This window comes from Pundamilia nyererei, unplaced genomic scaffold (genome assembly GCF_000239375.1).
Source record: "Pundamilia nyererei isolate P.nyererei 1_Seehausen unplaced genomic scaffold, PunNye1.0 scaffold00426, whole genome shotgun sequence".
NCBI classification, from domain to species: domain Eukaryota; kingdom Metazoa; phylum Chordata; class Actinopteri; order Cichliformes; family Cichlidae; genus Pundamilia; species Pundamilia nyererei.
Genome location: NW_005187827.1, coordinates 251,847 through 270,581, shown reverse-complemented (window position 1 = coordinate 270,581; position 18,735 = coordinate 251,847). Strand labels below are relative to the sequence as shown.

At 40.5% G+C, this 18,735-nt stretch overlaps 5 protein-coding genes across 6 annotated transcripts in view; 2 read left to right on the top strand and 3 right to left on the bottom strand.

Moving 5' to 3' along the window:
- Nucleotides 1-740: 740 nt before the first annotated feature.
- tufm (Tu translation elongation factor, mitochondrial) lies at nt 741-5,217 on the bottom strand. The gene is made up of 10 exons (XM_005753416.1): nt 5,119-5,217; nt 4,346-4,392; nt 4,116-4,254; nt 3,825-3,991; nt 3,440-3,709; nt 3,043-3,175; nt 2,235-2,339; nt 1,941-2,092; nt 1,601-1,720; nt 741-1,180 (listed from the first exon to the last, which is right to left on the bottom strand). Exons 1-10 carry the CDS (start codon nt 5,153-5,155, stop codon nt 1,016-1,018), a joined length of 1,335 nt encoding a protein of 444 aa, XP_005753473.1. The 5' UTR covers nt 5,156-5,217; the 3' UTR covers nt 741-1,015.
- Nucleotides 5,218-5,872: 655 nt separating this feature from the next.
- On the top strand, nt 5,873-10,636 carry hspbp1 (HSPA (heat shock 70kDa) binding protein, cytoplasmic cochaperone 1). The gene is made up of 8 exons (XM_005753415.1): nt 5,873-6,032; nt 6,251-6,381; nt 7,774-7,996; nt 8,078-8,302; nt 8,699-8,854; nt 9,408-9,504; nt 9,598-9,709; nt 9,970-10,636. The coding sequence occupies exons 2-8, from the start codon at nt 6,262-6,264 to the stop codon at nt 10,048-10,050; spliced, it is 1,014 nt and encodes a 337-aa protein (XP_005753472.1). The 5' UTR covers nt 5,873-6,032; nt 6,251-6,261; the 3' UTR covers nt 10,051-10,636.
- Nucleotides 10,637-10,834: 198 nt separating this feature from the next.
- Nucleotides 10,835-11,934, bottom strand: tmem86b (transmembrane protein 86B). The gene is made up of 3 exons (XM_005753414.1): nt 11,884-11,934; nt 11,475-11,718; nt 10,835-11,286 (listed from the first exon to the last, which is right to left on the bottom strand). The coding sequence occupies exons 1-3, from the start codon at nt 11,932-11,934 to the stop codon at nt 10,835-10,837; spliced, it is 747 nt and encodes a 248-aa protein (XP_005753471.1).
- An 899-nt stretch (nt 11,935-12,833) lies between these two features.
- Nucleotides 12,834-16,596, top strand: aspdh (aspartate dehydrogenase domain containing). The gene is made up of 8 exons (XM_005753412.2): nt 12,834-12,961; nt 13,068-13,124; nt 13,225-13,369; nt 13,534-13,618; nt 14,832-14,981; nt 15,070-15,293; nt 15,375-15,514; nt 16,391-16,596. Exons 2-8 carry the CDS (start codon nt 13,070-13,072, stop codon nt 16,426-16,428), a joined length of 837 nt encoding a protein of 278 aa, XP_005753469.1. The 5' UTR covers nt 12,834-12,961; nt 13,068-13,069; the 3' UTR covers nt 16,429-16,596.
- Nucleotides 16,597-16,611: 15 nt separating this feature from the next.
- gys1 (glycogen synthase 1 (muscle)) overlaps nt 16,612-18,735 on the bottom strand; it is a 12,044-nt gene continuing 9,920 nt past the window's right edge. For both annotated transcript variants that reach the window (XM_013916015.1, XM_013916016.1), the window contains exons 15-16: nt 18,149-18,229; nt 16,612-18,025 (exon numbers count right to left, since the gene is read on the bottom strand). In XM_013916015.1, coding sequence (XP_013771469.1) covers nt 17,780-18,025; nt 18,149-18,229 — 327 coding nt within the window. In that variant the 3' untranslated portion in view covers nt 16,612-17,779. The remainder of the gene's footprint in view (nt 18,026-18,148; nt 18,230-18,735) is intronic.

Sequence of the window (18,735 nt, the reverse complement as noted above, 5' to 3'; positions counted from 1 at the left end):
ACACCATGGACAGGTCGCCAGCTCGTCACAAAGCTAACACAGAGAGGCAGACAACCAGTCCTACTCTTTAATTAATCTTAAATCTGTATATGAAAAAAAACACAAAATAAAAGAACATTAAATGACCTTAAAAAAGTCTAAAGAGCTATTGCTCAAAGATTGGCTCCTATTGTGGGATGTCGACTTTTTCACATTGCTGAGCATCAAACTGTTAATGAGGTGGCTCGGTAAAATCCTGTAGTTGGGTTTGTAGTTTGTTTTCAGTGTGTTATATCTCATAAACGATACAACAGACTTTGACTCTTTGATGAGGAACTTCTTTGCTGCCCTCCTGTGGCTTCTTAATCTTTCTACACACAGGGATACTGTTTGTGCTGTGCAGTCATGTTGTGTAAAATATAATTGTAAGTGACCAACTCGAGGAGACTTTCCTAAAAATACAATAAAACATAGTTTTAAATGAATGAATTTTCTGCATTAGTAGTTTTATTTTTTTACCAAACTATAAATGTTCCCATTTAGGGAAATGTCCATAATGTAGTAGGAGAAAATTACCAGGAAATTTTCTTCTTTTTAACTTTATTGATTTTTAATTTTTTTTGCGGTGAATCCAAAGCAGTTATTTACTTTTGTCAGCGATCGTGTTGGTTAAAAAATAAAATTAATCTTCTCTGCAGCATCTGTGTTGTTTTAACAAGCACATGAATACACGAGCAAGTAGCACAAAACAAAGGAGGCGGTTTTATTATTAAATACATTTTATTACATAAATGACAATGTTGACTGACAGTGGAACATCACAGGTGTTTTAGTCAGGCGCACCTGCACAACAGAGCCATGCGTTTTTGCGGGTACTCTCCTGAATCCTGTTCATCTGTGTGTGTTTATGTTTGTATTTCTAGAATTATTTGATCTGACCAGACACAGACAGCCACACATTCACCCTCCTGCCTGACACACCCCCTCAACCCACTCCATCCGTGAGCCCAGCCCTCTGCAGAGGCCCTCCTCAGCCCTAGTTGCACTGGTCTTCATCTGTAGTGGTCATAATCTCTGTGACCAGCCCGGTGCCGATGGTCCTGTTTCCGTCTCTCAGAGTGAACCTCTGGCCTTTCTCCAGAACCATCGGCTGGCGGAGAGTGAGCGTCAATGAGGTGTCCTCACCTGGCATCACCATTTCCTAAAGGAAAGTAAAAAAGAGCAAGAAAACCATCAGTTTCCTCTGAAATCCGTGTTTATAAATGCAGAAAGCAGTAAATGAGAGGCAACACCAGCTTTAATCACCACTCAATGCTTCAAACAACACTTGAAAGGTTTAAGATGTCTTACAACACTTACAACTACACACACAGACACACACAGGGCAGGGATAGTTCAGTAGGTAGAGTAGTGGCCCCATGATCGGAAGGTCGGGGGTTCGACTCCACTGAACGGCTACCCTGAGGTACCCCTGAGCAAGGTACCGTCCCTACACACTGCTCCCCGGGCGCTGCATTGGTGGCTGCCCACTGCTTCACTGGGTGAATGGGTTAAATGCAGAGGAACTATTTCCCCATGGGACTAACACGCACACTTTACACTTTACTTTACTTTTACACACCTTGTCAGCAGGTAAAGTGATCCTGCAGGCCATGTCCCAGGTGAGAGAAAACATGACGGGCATGAAGTTGGTGACAAACGGCTTGTGTCTGCCTCCCTCCTCCTTACTCAGTACATAGACCTGTAACACAGAGCGCACACAGACACACACAGCAGAGTTCCAGTTATATATAAACACATACTACTGCTTATAAAACTGTGATAACTGTAGAAAACTCATGAAATTTTTTTTTAAAATCTCAATAAAAGGTGGTGCTATTCCTGATCTGTCCACTGAGTGTCACACTGCCCCAATTTAAATAATTAAAACCCTCTGTAGTCAAACTCTGTGGCTCTCACACCTGAGCTCTGACTTTCTGGTGAGGCATGATGCACCCTGGCTTGCACATCACCATCCCTCTCCTTATGTCCTCCCTCTTCAGGCCTCGGACCAGAGCGCCCAGGTTATCTCCTGCCTCTGCCCGGTCCAGAGACTTGTGGAACATCTCAATACCTGCACCCAAGAAAAATAAAAACAAAAATTAACTAAGCTGGAAGACAAATGAAGGGGATGCACACTTCAAGATACATTTCATTTGCAAGCTGTCATGTTTTATCCATGATTTCATATCTTAACATCATAGGAGGTTCCTCACCTGTCACTACAGACTTGAAGCTGCGGTTGTGACCCACAAACTCACAGTCGTCTCCTTTCTTGATGATGCCCCTCTCCAGAGTGCCCGACACAACCGTACCCCTGCCTGCAACACAAGCAGGAACCTTCAGACTCAAAGTACACAACGCTTTCGCTCTCAGATCAGAAACAGAGTCAGAGATCTGCAATCTTCTTACTGCTAATTGGTAAAATCACTAATGAGTTGTGCTACTGACGCTCCAAAGCTGTGACTGCATCATGACAAAATTAACTTTGAAGACGTCCTTGGTGGGATATGAAAAACAAAAACACCGTACAAATGTTTCTTTGGAGCTTTGCTGGAAGCTGCACTGTTCAGTACAGCAAAGCTCTGCAACATGTGACAAAACTGCACAATACATCACTGGAGCATCGATCTCTATGGCAAAGTTGACACCCAGATTTTCAAGCTCAGGTCCTTTTGACTCATTTTACTGTTTGCATATTAATTTCTTTTATAAATTTCTTTAAATCTTTATTTGTACTTTGCCTAAAATATTTAGAATTGTTGTGCATGAAGATCGTCTGACAAAGTAACGGAGCCAAGGATGGTTAAAAATTCAGCCTTATTTCTTAAAAGAGTGAATCCTGATTTGGATGTTTAGATTTTTGGGGTCTGCATCCTGGTTTAAAAACAGTTTATCATTTTCTTTTGTTTTTCCATTTTCCTACAACTTTACATGATGCAACCAATGGAAATCAAGAGAAATCACCATTATTTCTACCCAACTAGCTTCAGACTGACAATATCAGATAGTGTTTTCTCCTACCTGGGATTGAATAAACCCCTTCAATGGGCAGAAGGAAAGGTTTTTCCAGCTCTCTTTTGGGCAGAGGAACGTAAGAGTCCACAATCTCCAGCAGTTTCATCACTGCATTCACCCCCAGCTCAGGAGCTTTGTTCTGAAATAGAGCGGGAAAAATCTGATTAAAACACATCACATTCTAGTTTGAAACTTGTTCTCCACCACTGAGGAAAATAAAATAAATGAAAATACAAACTTGCCTGAGGTTACCTCAAAATTTTGACTTGACAGCTTTAAAATTCAATTTATTTTCTCAGAAGCTGAATATTTGAGATCACCTAAAATTTTGACTTCTGGATGTGAAAATTAAATTGCTCTGAAATTTCTTTGACTGACAGACTGACAAAGTGTTTCTCCTCACCTCCAGAGCACAGAGTGCAGAGCCAATCACAACGGGTGTGTTCTCGCCGTCGTAGCCAAACTCCGTGAGCAGCTCGCGGATCTCGATCTCCACCAGCTCCAGCATCTCCTTGTCCTCCACGGCGTCTGCCTTGTTTATGAAAACAACCACGTGCTCTACACCGATCTGCCGGGCCAACAGCAGGTGCTCACGTGTCTGAGGCATCTGGCCGTCAGTGGCTGCCACCACCAGAATGCAGCCGTCCATCTGAGCTGTGCCTGTGATCATGTTCTGAAAAAGAAAAGCAGACACATTTCTAATATGATCAAACAAACAGGCGGGATTACAACCTGGTAACATCAGGCTGCATCCAGGTAAAAGAAAAGGGAAAAAAAAAAAAGAATACCTTGACATAGTCAGCGTGTCCAGGGCAGTCTGTGTGAGCATAATGTCTGTTGGCTGTGGTGTATTCTACATGCGAGGCGTTGATGGTAATTCCTCTGGCTTTCTCCTCAGGGGCATTGTCAATGTCCTCATACTTCTTGTAGCGGGCACCACCAGCATCAGCGAGCACTGGGGAGGATCGAATTGAGTGATAGAAATTCACCTTACAAAATTCACTAAACAAAGTTATTACACACATTAACACCAGACTGTGTCCAGACCGGTGTGACAGCAGCAGCTTGAGTGGGTCTACCTTTTGTGATGGCTGCCGTCAGGGTGGTTTTGCCATGATCGACGTGGCCGATCGTCCCGATGTTTACGTGGGGCTTGTCTCTGCTGTATGTCTTCTTCGCCTCCGCAGCGAAGGTTCGCCGGCTCAGAGGCACAGCACACTGCGTGACAAAGAAGAACCCAATAATTTAACCACTGCAAAAAAATCTGTGCTTCACAGCGTGCAGCATGCCGTTTCATGCAACTACTTACCAATTTGAAGGAGCTGTGCAGGAGGCTTGGTGAAGAAAGCTGAAGGGCTGAGAAGAGGGAATCAAAAAAAACTTACATAAAGAGTGACTATTTGGTGCCACAACACAATAATTAAAACATTGCCAAACATATTTAAACTATGTATCTTTCTAAAATGCGGAAATATGTATTAATTCTGTGTCAGTGAACATTTAGGTGTCCATGCCCTTATTTCCCCTTCAATCAGTGCAGTCGTGCTCTCACATAGATGAGATTAGCACTGACTGCCACACACATTTTTCCTCAAAATCTCAGCCAGCATGTCTGCACAGCTCCGGATGTATTGTACTCGCACCGGCCGTGATGCTTCTGTGCCATATAGAGCGCTAATAAAAAGAGTTTTGCATAAACCAGGCAGGTTATATCATGCTAACAGCTGCAGCTAACATTAATCAATTTTAATGACTTTAGATCCAAAAAGGACGGCGTCACCTCTCTTTAAAGACTACCTATATCAACAGTATGTTTTCCTTCGTTTCTGGTTACCAGGTGCTGATTTTAGTAATCATTCTTCATCCTCGGTTAGTCTTATTGTTAGCTAACCGTCACTGGTAACGTGACCTTGCTCTGCTGTCGGAAGACACAGCATCACATTTTATTTTCATATTCTTGTACTTCTAAATGTCCGAACAGTGTTTGATATTATGTATAAATCAATAAAGGTGGTGTAAATCAATTAACTGTCAGAAATGCAAGCAGAGTCACATAGTTTAAATGAATTAAACAATATTTACCGGACAAACACGCACGCAGACCCACAAGCGCCGCCATCTTTCCTGGCTTGACAAAACCAAGACGATCGGAATTCAAGAAAATAATCTCTCAGCCCCAACGATGTCGTTCCTTTACGTACATGCACATGCGCATGTTTAAATTGGTGCGTAAAATGTTCACATTGCAAAACAGTAACTATTAATGTAACTACTACTAATACTACTATTGTATGTTATTATATTAGACTAAGCAAAAGACTGAAACCCATTTAAAGAAAGTATGAGTTATGTAGCTATTATGATAAAAATAAGAGAGCAATCCCAAGTAGCCTGAACTTAATGTTTGTTAATAATATGTTTGCTGACATCTAAAAGGCAAATATTATTTTTTACATTCATTATTAAGGTGTGTGTATTTTATAACAGATACATAAATAATACCAAACATATCGCAATCGATATGCCTTAGTTTCTTCTGACACGTTTCTTCTGGGATTTGCATATATTTATTTTGATGTAATTAATTCTCTTTGTAAACTGTGCGTACCAGCGTTACTGGATTACCGTAACTATACTAGTATAGGAAAAAATTGCGTCTATGAATTTTTAAATATTGAGGTAATACTGTCAGGCAGATGTTCAGCATTATAATTTTGAAAAGCTGACTTTAAAGCAAAAAATGGAAAGTCTAAAATGACGTTGATTTGAGAGCAAAGAGTATCCAAAAATTACTTTGCTTGCCCGTTTGGTTTACTTTTTACGGTAAAACATGGCGCCCCCCTTGCCACTCGTGAGCTCTTGCTCGTGAGATGAAGAGCTAGCTAGAACGTTCCAGCGCTTTCACGTTTCTGTGTTTATAGAGGGAGAGAGCTGAATTTGAGCTCAGAAAGAAACTTTGTCTGTTACCTTTACGTTGATTTGGAGTCAGTTTAAAGGTAAGTGGGCAATAATACCCTTTGTTATAAGAGGCTAGCAGCAGGTTTTGCATTATTAGCAGAGCTGTATGTTTGTAGTAAAGTATGATCCTGGTATATAAACTGTGGGGCTTTACCTGGTACCACTGCTAGTACACTTAAATTAATCTGAGGTTATTTTGAAATATTCCTTTAGTTGTCTTGTTGATTTTTTTTCTTTTCTCCACTTTACCCTTTAGCTGTTAACACCATGTCAGAAGACAGGCAGACCAGGAGACATCCCCAGAACCTCCAAGGGGTCCTTCAGCTCGCAGTGGAGGCTGGATCCGCTGCAGAGGGTCCTGCCCCTCCTGAACCCATGTCAGAAGAGGTACGTACTTGTACCCTAAGCAGGATCAGGCCAGATGACCACACAAACTGTTGGGTGTCGACTTTGTAGCTCACACCAGGACACACATGCTTGTAGCATAGCTTCACAATGTGGCTTTGACAGAACTAAGGCTTAAATAAGTAGAATGAGCAACTAGTCAACTAAACGCCTTATTTGCATGAGGATATAATAATAATATAGTAGAGTAGATCCAAAAATGATAACAACAACAATAATAAATACTTTTGTTTTTACAGTAGCAACATGTGTTGCTCCGCTTTGCAAAACATCCCACCATAAACTATTGATATATCACATTTTCATAGTTTTCAGAGTGCTTTGAGAGACAAAAGTATAATACTGCAGTCAAACAGAAAGCCGGACATTGTGGCCAGAAATGAACAGGACAAAACTGGATCACAGAAAACTTTTAATTTAAGTAGTGAACAAGGTATAGAAATTATATCAATCAGAACTGCTGGCAGCCCCCCACCCCACTTAGTCCTCAGTATTTTGGTAGGAAGGGGATATCTTTGACAACACTTTTAAATTTGATAAGTAAATAAATGCCATTGCCATCAATGATGTTCTCTCTTAGCTTGATTTATCACAAATGTTTTTATTCAATTGTCAGCCAATAACTGATACTACTTAGGGGCTTGATATCTTAAACCTACAGTGCTATGTATACTGTTAATTTGCTGTAGATAGTTTTTCAGGCGTGCTACTTCCTCTTGTGTCCTCCCTTTGTGCAGTTTCCTCAAATTCAGGAAACCTTGCACACCATGCAGCTCTCTGGGAATGACCGTGTTGGCTCTAAAACACTGTTTCAAACTATTAAAAACTTTGACATTTTTTTTATTTCAATTAAAGAAATTGTAACAATGTTTAAAGATAAAATGTTAAACTGTTTTTTGCTAAGTTTTCTGTCTTGTGTAGACACAGCAATGCCCTTGTCTCTTAAGTTTGATGCCTTTTTTGTGCTTGAATGTCAAGTGGTTCAACAGACAAACAAAGAAGCATTCTTCTAAAAATGGTCAGGTAGAAGGACTGGACTGAAAGTCAGTTTTTAAAAAAAGAAGCCAATGTTGAAAGAAAAACTTTGAAAGACTTTTGGAAATCCTGGAGAGTTATTGCTCAACTATTGCTTAAAAATTTAAAGAAAGTCTTTCTTGGAAGTCCAATATAAAGAAATGAGGAGTGACTCAAGACTTTCGTACAGTAATATATAATTGCACATCACTTGAAATCTCATGTGTCTGAGTAAGACACTGATGTCCACATACGTTTTTTTTTTTTTTTTTCTTAATGCGTGCTTGGAGGTATCACATCAGAGAATTTGAATTCAGCATGACAAACTACTTCAGGCTCTTTTTTGTGCCTTTCTTCCAGAGGAAAACATGGCTGAGAGAAGCTCTTACAGAACTGTGCAAAGGGCAGATGGATGAAGTGGAGCAGATGAAGCAGTGCTTGGCTGTTCTGTGCAAAGAAGGAAGTGAAAGGGAGAGGGGTGGAGAGGAAGATAGGGAAGATGATGATGATGATGAGGACGATGAGCGGGAAACAGCCTTTGAGATGCTGTCCGAGCTGTGTGAGAATCTGGACAATGCCAGAGGTAATAAATGGTATTAGAGCAGAGGGCACGCTAAAGACAGCGTGTGTTCACTGTACGCTCACTGCATCCTGTCCTCTGCAGACCTGATGACCCTTGGTGGGCTGGAGTTGTGCGTCTCCCAGTATCTTAATCATGCTCAAAGTGGGTTGAGGTGGCGTGCTGCCCAGCTCATTGCCTCCTGTGCCCAGAACATGCCACAGCTGCAGTTCCACTTGCTTAGCATCGGGGCGCTGCCGAAGCTTCTGCAGCTGACAGATTCTGACCCAAACCCCACCGTCAGGGTGAAAGCTCTTTACGCTGTCTCATGTGAGTAGAGCCATAATGCACGCATGCTTCAAAACTGAGCTTCATGACAACAAGCCTGCAACCAATTGCTGCACATCAGGCATTTCACATACATGATCCAGAACCTCGGATTGTCCATGTGACAGTCTGCGAATTTTAGTGCGGTCAACAGTTGGTTCCCATAGTTGATGTTTTAGATGGACAGGCTATTCAACAGCTATTTTTAGTGGCCAGCCTCCCAACTGTATCGCCTGTGTTTATGATATTGTTATATCTCATGTTTCCTGTCAATTCAACTTTAAGCCTAAATTATCTGTTGCTTTCTTCTTTAGTGCCAAATGACACATGGCACCGTCTTTTTGTCCCAGCTCTGTGCTTCACAACCCTCAACAAAACTGTGTCCTGTCGTAATCATAGGTCTGGTTCGAGAGCAGGAGGCAGGTCTCCAGGCCTTCCTGTCCCACGATGGATTCTCAGTGCTGATGCGAGGCATGCAGTCAGAGAACGAGAAGCTCAGAACCAAGTCGGCTTTCCTGTTGCTCAATCTACTGATGTCGCATCCCGAACAGAAAGGTATGGATGGGAAGGACATTCAGACAGGATAGCGCTGTAAACCTGCACCAGTACCAATACAACACTTTGTAGCCTTTTATTAAGACACAACATGGTTTAATAATGTCTCTAAAAGCTTATAGAGACACCTTTTCTGTGGAAAATGAAGATGTTTTATTTGCAGCTTTGCTCTTCATCCATGATTAGTCGCCAATATGGCAAGTTCTGCAGTTAAAGGGTAAAATAACATAAAAAGTTTTTAAACGATTTTTTTTAGCAATTAAATCTCGTGTTAAAACTTTTATACTTTCTCCCTTTTAGTTTTATCCTTGCAGTATGTGTGTTTCTCACTGATCTTGCTACCTTTGTCCGGGGAAAACATGGAAAAACTATTTTAATCTTAACTACACATACATAGTAGACCATAACAAGAATAACTACAGCAGATTTTTTACTTTGGATATCTAATTGGTTTACTCTTTAAACATCTATCTAAAGTTTTTGCAAGCTTTCCTTAAAAAATGGCTTGACTCAATATAAACTCAGGCATATTCCTGATTATTTCCCCCCGCAGACACGCTTGTTGCCATGGGTATGGTACAGCAGCTGGTATCAGTTCTCCGTACACCGCATTCACCCGTCCATGAACATGTGCTTGGTGCCCTTTGCTGGTAAGAAACATTCATTATGATACTGAAAATCTGACATTATTTCATGGATGGTTTTAGTAACTGTACCCGTCCTTGTTACTGATGGTGGTGTAGTCTGGTCGAAGACTTTCCACAAGGGCTCAATGACTGCAGGAATCCTGCTCTGGGCCTGGAGGAATTACTCAGACAGAGATCCAAAGAGCTCCAAGGCAAAGAAGAAAGTCAGGTAATTCATGTGCCTGAGAATCAGATCGTAAAACTCGATAGAAATGTTGTGATTATGCTACAAAATTTCATTTCAGTCATGAAATGTGTTTTTTCCATTTAAAACTAGAGGTGATTGTGGTTAAAGGCTAACTAGTTGTAAACAATAAAGAGATATATGACTGCTTTTTTTTTTTTTTAAGTTTAAAAGACTGAAAATTTTAAAAAATAAGCTGAATCTTATTTTTCTGCCTCTTAAAGTCACATGTTTGTTTCCAACAGGAAGAACTTGATTTCTGTGAGCGACTCAGGGTTATGTGTTTCTCCAGGCAGCAGTCAGATGACACTGGGATGGATCGTTGATTTTCTAATTCTTTCTTTGTTTGCTTGTTGTTGTTGTTTTTTACCCTGACATGTTTTGGCATCAGTATGAAAAGATAACAGAACATTCATGAGCTGGGACATGTTTTTTGTTGTTGTTGTTGTTGTTGTTGTTTGGTCTGTTAAGACAGTTGCACATGATCCAGTACCTGGATTTCACTGTGTAAATAATTGTACTGTATATTGTAATGTATAAAACAACTATTTCAGTCCAATGTTTGCCATTCTTAATGTCTTAACTGTCATCCCAAGCATCTCCATTAACGGTAGTATGTATAGTACTCTATTTTAATTGGCAGAACACAAATGCTGAATTTAGTTAAATCTATTTTATTTTATTATAGTATGCTTTACTTTTTCATTTCCTGTCTCTTTTCAGTTTTTCTTGAAACAAAACTCCCAGTTGTTGACATAATATTTATTACTGTTAATAAAACATGGGATTGCGTGTATAAACATACAGTATAATGAGCAGTTCACATCATGCCACCATATGCACAATCTACATGTAAACATGCATGTCAAAGAAAATATTTTGATCATTAAATCACAGAATATAAATATTATAAACTGAAGTTTACTGAATGTTTTTCCATTTCATTTGGAAATAAATTCTTTCATTTTTAGAACATTGCAAATTGAATCTATTTCCCTTTCTTTGTTTCTTTCTTTTTTTCCTTTTCTTTTTTTAACCACTTACAACAAATATTTATGGAAATGGAGAGCTAATGTAGTACAAGCTTTTGGAGTACAACAGGGATACTGGTTAGGACCTCTTCCATTTTGAAAACTCATCCGTGTCCTCTACTGCTTGCATGTCACCCACAGCGATTAGAAGCTGTGCCAGATAATAGGTCACCATTACAACAGTATTACCGTGCTGCATTGGTGCCACCACCTTAAAAACTTGCAGAGACAGCATTGCATCAGATACCATGAAGCTCAGACTTCCCAAAAGTGTTGCTACGTTGCTAGTTCTAGCTGCTAATAGACCCATTAGAGTAATTAAGACAAAGTAGACTCCAACAGCTGGAGTTAGCACTTCAGAGTTTGGGTCCTTTTGCAGAAATGGAAATAAAAATGTGTAATAACCTCCTCCAACCATAAACAGGATCAGATAGAGAAAACGGCTCCAGCAGGAAGAGGAGTTTTTTGTGTAACGACTGGACAGGAAGGAAACTGAGTACAACAGATGAGCCACAGCAAATGCACCCATTCCTGAAACAGATATTGAGGACATAATGGGCATGTGATTTGCAATTTATGAATCCTGGAGTGTTAAATTTACTCTCTGAAAGTAACTATTACAAATACTTCTTACAATAATGAGGCATGTGCAAGCAATAGACCTTTCATAAAAGAAAAAAATGCTCAATTTTTTGAACTCATCCACCACCAGCGCTTACCATGCAGGAAAAGCTCAGGCCACACCAGGCAGCAGTCACCAACAGCAGAGAAGACTAGTCCTCCCACCACACCTAGGACACTCTGACCTCCATTCCAGCTCAGCACCACTGCAGCCAATAGGAGTACTGGTGCAGATTTGACACCTGCAGACATGATGGACGGGGGCGAAGCAGGAGTCCAAAGGTAGAAGTACAGAGCTGCAGACAAAAAGAAAGGCAAGAGAGACAGAAAGAGAGCACAGGACTGATAGAAATGGACGAAAAGAAAGAAAAGGGAGAGATGCATCAAGTTTTTGTACAGAAGTAGATTCAAGTTATGATTTCAAACATCTCCTTTCCATCTGGTTTCACTAAGCAAAGTGCTGCTAGAAATAAAGAAATACTGGCTGTAAATAGAGGTGAACTGTACCTTATTTCTCCTCTGCCGCCTGTGATAGGCGTGAGTCTCAAGGATGTCCATCTTCTCTCAAACAGCACTGCTGTGGGCAGACGTCTCAGAAGGGTAAAAGTGTCTTTACTGTCTTGTTTGCCAGCGATCCTCAGCTCCAACGATCCTCAGCTCCTGTACCCCTCGCCTTGAACCTCTGTCGTGTCTTTCAATCTGCCTGCGTTTCATGTCGATGAACTTTAGACCGATCCTCACTGTCTGATTGCGCTCTGATAATCAATTCGCTCCCTGTTTTGAGTTCTGCTGGTCAAATTGCTCACCCTTGACCTCACCAGCAGGATTACGTTGGTGACATCAGCACAGAAGGAGCAAAGTTGAACTGTGCAGGTGTTATCACTGTGAAATGTAAACTTTAATATCAGGAAACTGACAAAACCTGATGATTGTTGTTGTTGAGACTTTTTTATGTCTCAATGTTTCATAAAACAAATGTGTAAAAAAAAAAAAGTTCATTTTACAGGAAAGGATTTGATTCTTTGATAAACAGCTGTAAATTTGTTATAACAATACAATTTTTTTTGTGGCAACTGTTCAAAAAAATGTGGATGGTTATGAAAAACACGCTATGCCAAAGCCCCATCCAGTTTCCAGTGCTTCACATTTAAAGTAAAGGAAAGGGCTCGTTTGCTCATAGATACTGATGAATATGACACATTTCTTTTGTTTGTGATCAAAGAAAGTATGACACACATTCTGACATAGAAGAAGAATAAAATGCTTTGTATGTTGAATGATGTTCAGTGCTCGTCTTGACTGGATTTTGTTTTGAAAATTTCAAACAATTACATTTTTCTGAAGCTGAGATTTAAGTTCAACCAGATGGAGGAGGAGCCCTGCGTGTAATAATTTCACAGAACTGCAACAATGATTAACTACAGGCTACTCTGAGTCAAACTTCGTGCTTTGCCTGAACACAGTTCTTGCAGCTCTGGGCTGGTTATTGAAATTCAAGGTGTGGGACAACGCTGGAGGGGGTGTAAGTTTACTGGGTATATAGAGTAATAAATGCAGTAACTGTGCAAGAAGGGGTTAATATCAGGTAGGGCTTAAGGTCAATATAGACATGTATATGTGTGCATGTGTATTGGTTTGCTTTGCGACTGCACTCTGGGCTTTTATCTGCTTTGTTTGCTTCCTTTGTACAGCTATGGCGACCGATTCTTCCTCTTTAAGGATTGGAGTCGTAGGATTTGGACATCTAGGTCGGAATTCCCCTTTTAAATCCCAGGCAAACACTCTTTAAATTGCTGTATATTATTTCCTGACAGCATGTGCATGTGTGTGTATGTGTGTGCAATTTAGGTCAGTACCTAGTGGAGAGGATCAATAAAGATGGACCTGCCCTCGGTTTGACTCTGGGTTTTGTCTGGAACAGGAATTCTGGCAAGCTCAGTGGTTTAGTCCCCTCTGAACTCATACTCGGGGATCTATCGTCCTTTGCAGAAAGGTGCAAACACGTGCATAAGCATTAAAAACCCACGTGCACACAGCATGATTGTTCTGTGCACACGCGTTTTTATGTATTAAATCAGGAACGCTATAAACGTACTGTATTTATCTTCGGGAATTTCCCTTCTGAACTTTGAAGAATAATCATTGTGTGTTTTGCAGGCGATGCGATGTGATTGTTGAGGTGTGCCATCCTCAAATAGTTAAAGAATTTGGGCTCCAGTTTCTGTCTCAGTCTCATTTCATGGTGAGCTACTTCTGATTTTGCTATTTCAGTGAAACAGCTGGTACATTTCTTTGTTTGTTTTTTTTGATAGATTCTTCCAATGTTATATTTTATTTATAGTACTTGACAGATTTTATTTTAATTGACTGATACAGTTTGATTTAAATCTGTCATTTTTATGATTTCATACCATTAAATCATTATCAGGCTGAACCACTGATACGAGGCAGAATGGGTCCATCCTTTCATGTTGTTTACAACAAAATTGGACCCTACCATCTGAATGTCACAGCAGAAATCAAACCTCATCTGACCAGGCAGCATCTTCTTTTGACTAATTTTGGTGAATATGTTCAAACTGTGGCCTCAGTTTCCTGTTCTTAGTTGACAGGGTGTGATCTTCCGCAGCTGTAGCCTGTCTGCTTCAAAGCTGTGCATTGAGAGATGCTCTTCTGCATATCTTGGTTTTAATGAGTGGTCAGCTGAGGTACTGTTGCCTTAAGGTACTGTGAGTGTACATAAAATGGACAGAATATCATGTCATTCAACTGTAAACAATCGCCATCTCGGTCCAGCTGAAGGTTATTAAATGTTCTCCTCCTTGGAGAAAAGTCCTGCACTGTCCTCTTCACTGACCCCTCAAAAGTATTTGACTGTTAAGCACAATTCTTTCTCACAAACTACTCATTCCTCACATAGAGAAACAAACTGTTAATGTTAATCATAACTTTTACTCAACCATCAGAAATAGGATGGCAGAGAGAGCATCTGGCTATTTAAATTGGCTATTTGCTTTGCAAATAAGGAAAATGCTCATTTCTATACTTCAATGTTCACTTTTTTGCAGACAACAGTCTTTCATATGCTTCAGGATTAACCCCAGCAAAGTCTTAATTCACCCTCATCTGTTTTTGATACTTTCCAATTAACACTTCTCAGTCACAGACTGGTTTTAAATGCATAAAAGACCAAGCACATGGTATCTCCACTGCAGCTGTGACTATGAAGCATTCTGCAAATCACATTTTAAATATATCTCCACATTAACATTTGAAGAGTCTCGCATGTACACGGGCGTTTGGTTTGATAGCGTTTGCTTTGTAGATTTAAATTCAATAACAGGTTCAAAATTCAGTGTCGACAGACGGTCATCCTAACCCACAAACACTTGAGAAGTCAACGACACTTCATCATTTGTTTTGCACCTTTGTTTTTCGTTTTTTTCCTCCTCTAGGTGGGCTCTCCATCTGCCCTCGCTGATCCTGATCTGAACCAGAAGTTGAGTCAGGCTGCTCAGAAGTATGGCAGGACTCTCTACGTCCCCAGTGGTGCATTATGGGGAGGCCAGGACATCCAGAGGCTGAATGACAGTGGGAAAATAAAGGTAAAACAAGGATAGTCCAGTGTTTAAAACCATGGAAATGAACATAAGTGATTTAATGTTGCTTTTTCCTTTCATGGTTTATTTTTAGGCTTTGTTCATCAGAATGTCCAAGCATCCCTCCTGCTTTCGGCTGACAGGAGACGTCCTCACTGACTGGACGGAGGGAGAAGGCAGGCGTGTTTTGTTCAGAGGCTCCGTTGCAGAGTTGTGCCCACTCGCTCCTAACAATGTGAACACCATGGCGGCAGCAGCAGTGGCAGCAGGGACACTGGGCTTCACTGGTGTCCAGGGAGAGATTGTGTCAGATACAGCGTGAGTGCTTCTAAAAGTCGGATTGTTTGTTTGAAACCATCCTGCCTGCATCTTCCACCTTCATGTACCTTCATGCCGCAGGTTAAGAGACTACCATGTGGTGGAAGTGGAGGTGACTGGGCCTGATGGTTTCTCAGTACACACAGTGAGGAGGAATCCAGCCAAACTCGGGGCTGTTACTGGCAGCGCAACTTACAGCTCTTTCTGGAATAGTTTACTCAGTAAGTCCTAAATGACTGCCAAACACTTTCTCAGTGAATCTGATGTAAAGCACTCTGTGTCACCCTTTTAAGGTATCTATCATGTCGACACAAACACCTCCAAATTGTACTTAAGCACAGCAAACTCCTTAAAGTAGTTATAAACAGGGATGAAATGCTCAGAGCTATTTTTAGACCTGGTGCAGTGGGCCTTGTGTTCCTCGTGGTGCAAGACAATGCCTGACCTCATGTGTGCAGAGCGTGCAGGCAGTTCCTGGATGATGAAAGCGGTGGCGATTTCATTTTTTGTTGTAATTTTAAATTCAGGCTCCAAATGATTAATGGCTGGTTTCCGGTGACCGTTGTTGAATCATTTCGCTCTCACTCAATTACTCATATTAATATCTTATGTGTGGTTTAAGTGTTTCATTAATTTTTTTCCATAACACACACACACACACACACACACACACACAACACTATTAGAATGGTGAGTGCTCATATTGAAGTATAAAACTGTAAAAGTATTCAGTTTTACAGTTTTTTCTATGGCTTTTTATGACGCTAGTAAATGCACATATATTTATTATAGTCATCTCCAGCACATGCACCATGATAATAAAGGATTTCAAACCCATGATGACACCTGCTGCTCAAAGCTTTCCTTTCCAAGAGGAAAAGAAAGAAAGAAAACTGGCTCACAGATGCCCTTAAAGGCCTTAAAGGAAGTTTCTCTTAGTTTATGAACTTGGGAGCTGCACCGAGGCCAAACATAAGATATATGGGGATTATATTAAGTGTGATAGCATCATAGGTCCTCTTTGAGTGTGGAGTACGGTGTGTATCAGTATGTTTTTCATGTGAAGACTCAGATTTTTACATTCTTGTTTTTCTCAGTTTGCAAAGGTCACGGGGGCAGAGTTTACCTGTGCTGAAACAGCCAAGCACTTTGGAGGATTACCTACAACGGAAGAAGAGGATTCACTGCAACATTTCAGCTGATCTGAATGATTTATGAAGGAGATGCTGTGTAGATAAGATCAGTATGTTACAAAGAAGCAAATCTTTGGATATATTTGTTCCAATAAACTGCACAAACACAATGAAAGAAGAGCCCGTTACTGTTTATAAAACACCAAACAGGTGTATATAGATATTTAAATTTTATTATATGTTCATCTGGTGCAAGATTGTGAGAAATGGAGTGATAGTGACAGTATACGGCTGGCAAAACCATTTCCTTTTTTCCAAAACAAATACTCAAGACATACAGTAGCTTGTTTTTCAGCCCTTTCTCTCTGTCAGGTCTTCTACCTGTAAACACAGTTTCCATCTTAGGACACAGTACCCTTTCCCCTCTGTCTTACCTCTTTTCATTTCACAAATAAATACTTGCTGAAACAGGCGAACCAAGGAATAATCTCCACACACAAGCGCGCACAAACACAGCAGGAGTACAGTGGACACACTGTGACACTGTAAGGCACAGAAACAAAATGAGAACACACTCACACACAAGGCGATACCATTCTCCGAACGAGAGCGTTTTCAGCATTATCAGTGTGTGCTCTTCATTTTGTTTCTATTTTGAGAGGTTATGCAAAAAACAAGGCGCGTGAAAGAAAGAAAAGACAAAAAATGCTACAAAAAGGTAGAAAGTCAAGTGTGAAGCACTGTATGGTTGTCACATCATGTGGGGCACGAGTGAAAACGACAAAAAGAACAGATGCTCTTTCTGGCTCTTAATGCATAATATTGCTATGTGGGCTTTTTCACAGGAAGCTTCCCGTTTTGAACTTGTAGAGATGGTAAGCTGGTAAAAAAAAAGGAGAGATAAGCTGTTCTCCCAGCCCTGACCTACGTTTGAATCAAGTATAAAATCCGATTCCACAGTTTGCTGTTAATATTAACGATCCTCTGTTAGATCCACGTTACTCACTGTTAGTATTCTACAAAAATCCAGCAATCCTGATTTGTTTTCCTATGTGTTGATCTGTCAGTTAACCTTTTTCCTTTTAAGTTTCTGCATTTACTCCACAAAGCAAACTACCGGTCACACTGCTGGTGTAACTGAAACAATACCAAAATATATCAAACTGACAGATACTGTTTTTAAAAATTCTGAGGTACGCACAGGTTGGGAAGACACTGACAGTAATGCATTTTGTCACAACATGCCAATATTAAATTCGTCACACGCGTTCACGCAGCCACAGTCGTCTACACGGACAACTTGAACCACAGATAAGAGTTTCACTAGTGAGGTTTAGCAGTAGTGCGTCGGTCTCAGTTTTTCTCGCTCGTCACCTCGTCGCCATTCCCGTTGGCCCCGATGATGGCGATGGACTTGTTTTTCATAGGCAGCATGTAGGGCTGGCGGATGTTCACCTTGTCCTTTTCGGCCTCCAGGTCCTCGTCGTAGCGCTCGTCATCTTCGTTGTCTTCAGCCTCGCTGTGGTGCGGGGAGGAGTGGCGGGACAGGGCTGGAGATGGTGGCACTGAGGCTGGTCGGGGGTAACGGAAACCGGCGGTCTGAGGACAGGAGTGAAAGTATTAAAAACATAAACAGGAAGAGGACGCTTCAAAAAAAATAAAAAAAACCTCACATTTGTTTTAAATACTGTGTCTATTAAAAAAAAATACAAGTTAACTTACTTGGGCTGTATCCTGAGGTTCATATATGAAGGTGTCAGGGAAGGCTTTAGCCAGGGCCATGTGGCGGGCAGCTATATAATACTAATGCAGAAAAGAAGGAGAAATTAAAAATAAATAAATAAATAAATAAATAATTGTTGTAAAGATTTTATCTGTGAGACTCGTTGTTGCAAATAGTAGAGAAATACACAAGAGACTCCAAAGAAGGAGTTTCTTTCAATAACTAAAGAACTTTAAGTAAAATCTAGAGCAAGGATCTGATCTGATGTTAGATGGTGGGCAACACACAGCCCACTGAGCTCAAGAAGGCCGACGAGTGAAACTCTCCTGTCTGTCAGTCTAAAGAACTTTAAATACACATTTAACTCCTGAGACATAAGAAAGAGAAGTGCAATTTCAACAATACATCTCGTGATAAACAAAAGCCTGTCAGCGCGTCTCTTTGGATTAAACCATAAGATATAAATGTGCAAAATCACAGAAAAAGTTCTGTTCATTCATTGTGTAGACTGTTCAGTTTTGTTTTTTTAAATGTGAACCAAACGTAGAAGCATACATTTCTATAGTAGATAGTTCCTTTTTTTTTT

Bases quoted from the DNA above. Each gene is read 5' to 3' on its own strand.
- aspdh (XM_005753412.2), top strand. From the start codon at position 13,070: ATGGCGACCGATTCTTCCTCTTTAAGGATTGGAGTCGTAGGATTTGGA. The intron at 13,619-14,831 runs GTGAGCTACTTC...TTCCTCCTCTAG, and splicing joins TGTCTCAGTCTCATTTCATG to GTGGGCTCTCCATCTGCCCT. The intron at 15,515-16,390 runs GTAAGTCCTAAA...TGTTTTTCTCAG, and splicing joins TTTCTGGAATAGTTTACTCA to TTTGCAAAGGTCACGGGGGC.
- tufm (XM_005753416.1), bottom strand. From the start codon at position 5,155: ATGGCGGCGCTTGTGGGTCTGCGTGCGTGTTTGTCCG. The intron at 2,340-3,042 runs GTAGGAGAAAAC...CTTGTGTTGCAG, and splicing joins AGGGGTTTATTCAATCCCAG to GCAGGGGTACGGTTGTGTCG. The intron at 2,093-2,234 runs GTGAGGAACCTC...TCTTGGGTGCAG, and splicing joins CTTCAAGTCTGTAGTGACAG to GTATTGAGATGTTCCACAAG.
- tmem86b (XM_005753414.1), bottom strand. From the start codon at position 11,934: ATGGACATCCTTGAGACTCACGCCTATCACAGGCGGCAGAGGAGAAAT. The intron at 11,719-11,883 runs GTACAGTTCACC...CATTTCTATCAG, and splicing joins GGCGGCAGAGGAGAAATAAG to TCCTGTGCTCTCTTTCTGTC. The intron at 11,287-11,474 runs GTAAGCGCTGGT...TATCTGTTTCAG, and splicing joins GCCTGAGCTTTTCCTGCATG to GAATGGGTGCATTTGCTGTG.
- hspbp1 (XM_005753415.1), top strand. From the start codon at position 6,262: ATGTCAGAAGACAGGCAGACCAGGAGACATCCCCAGAACCTCCAAGGG. The intron at 8,303-8,698 runs GTGAGTAGAGCC...TCGTAATCATAG, and splicing joins AGCTCTTTACGCTGTCTCAT to GTCTGGTTCGAGAGCAGGAG. The intron at 9,505-9,597 runs GTAAGAAACATT...ATGGTGGTGTAG, and splicing joins GTGCTTGGTGCCCTTTGCTG to TCTGGTCGAAGACTTTCCAC.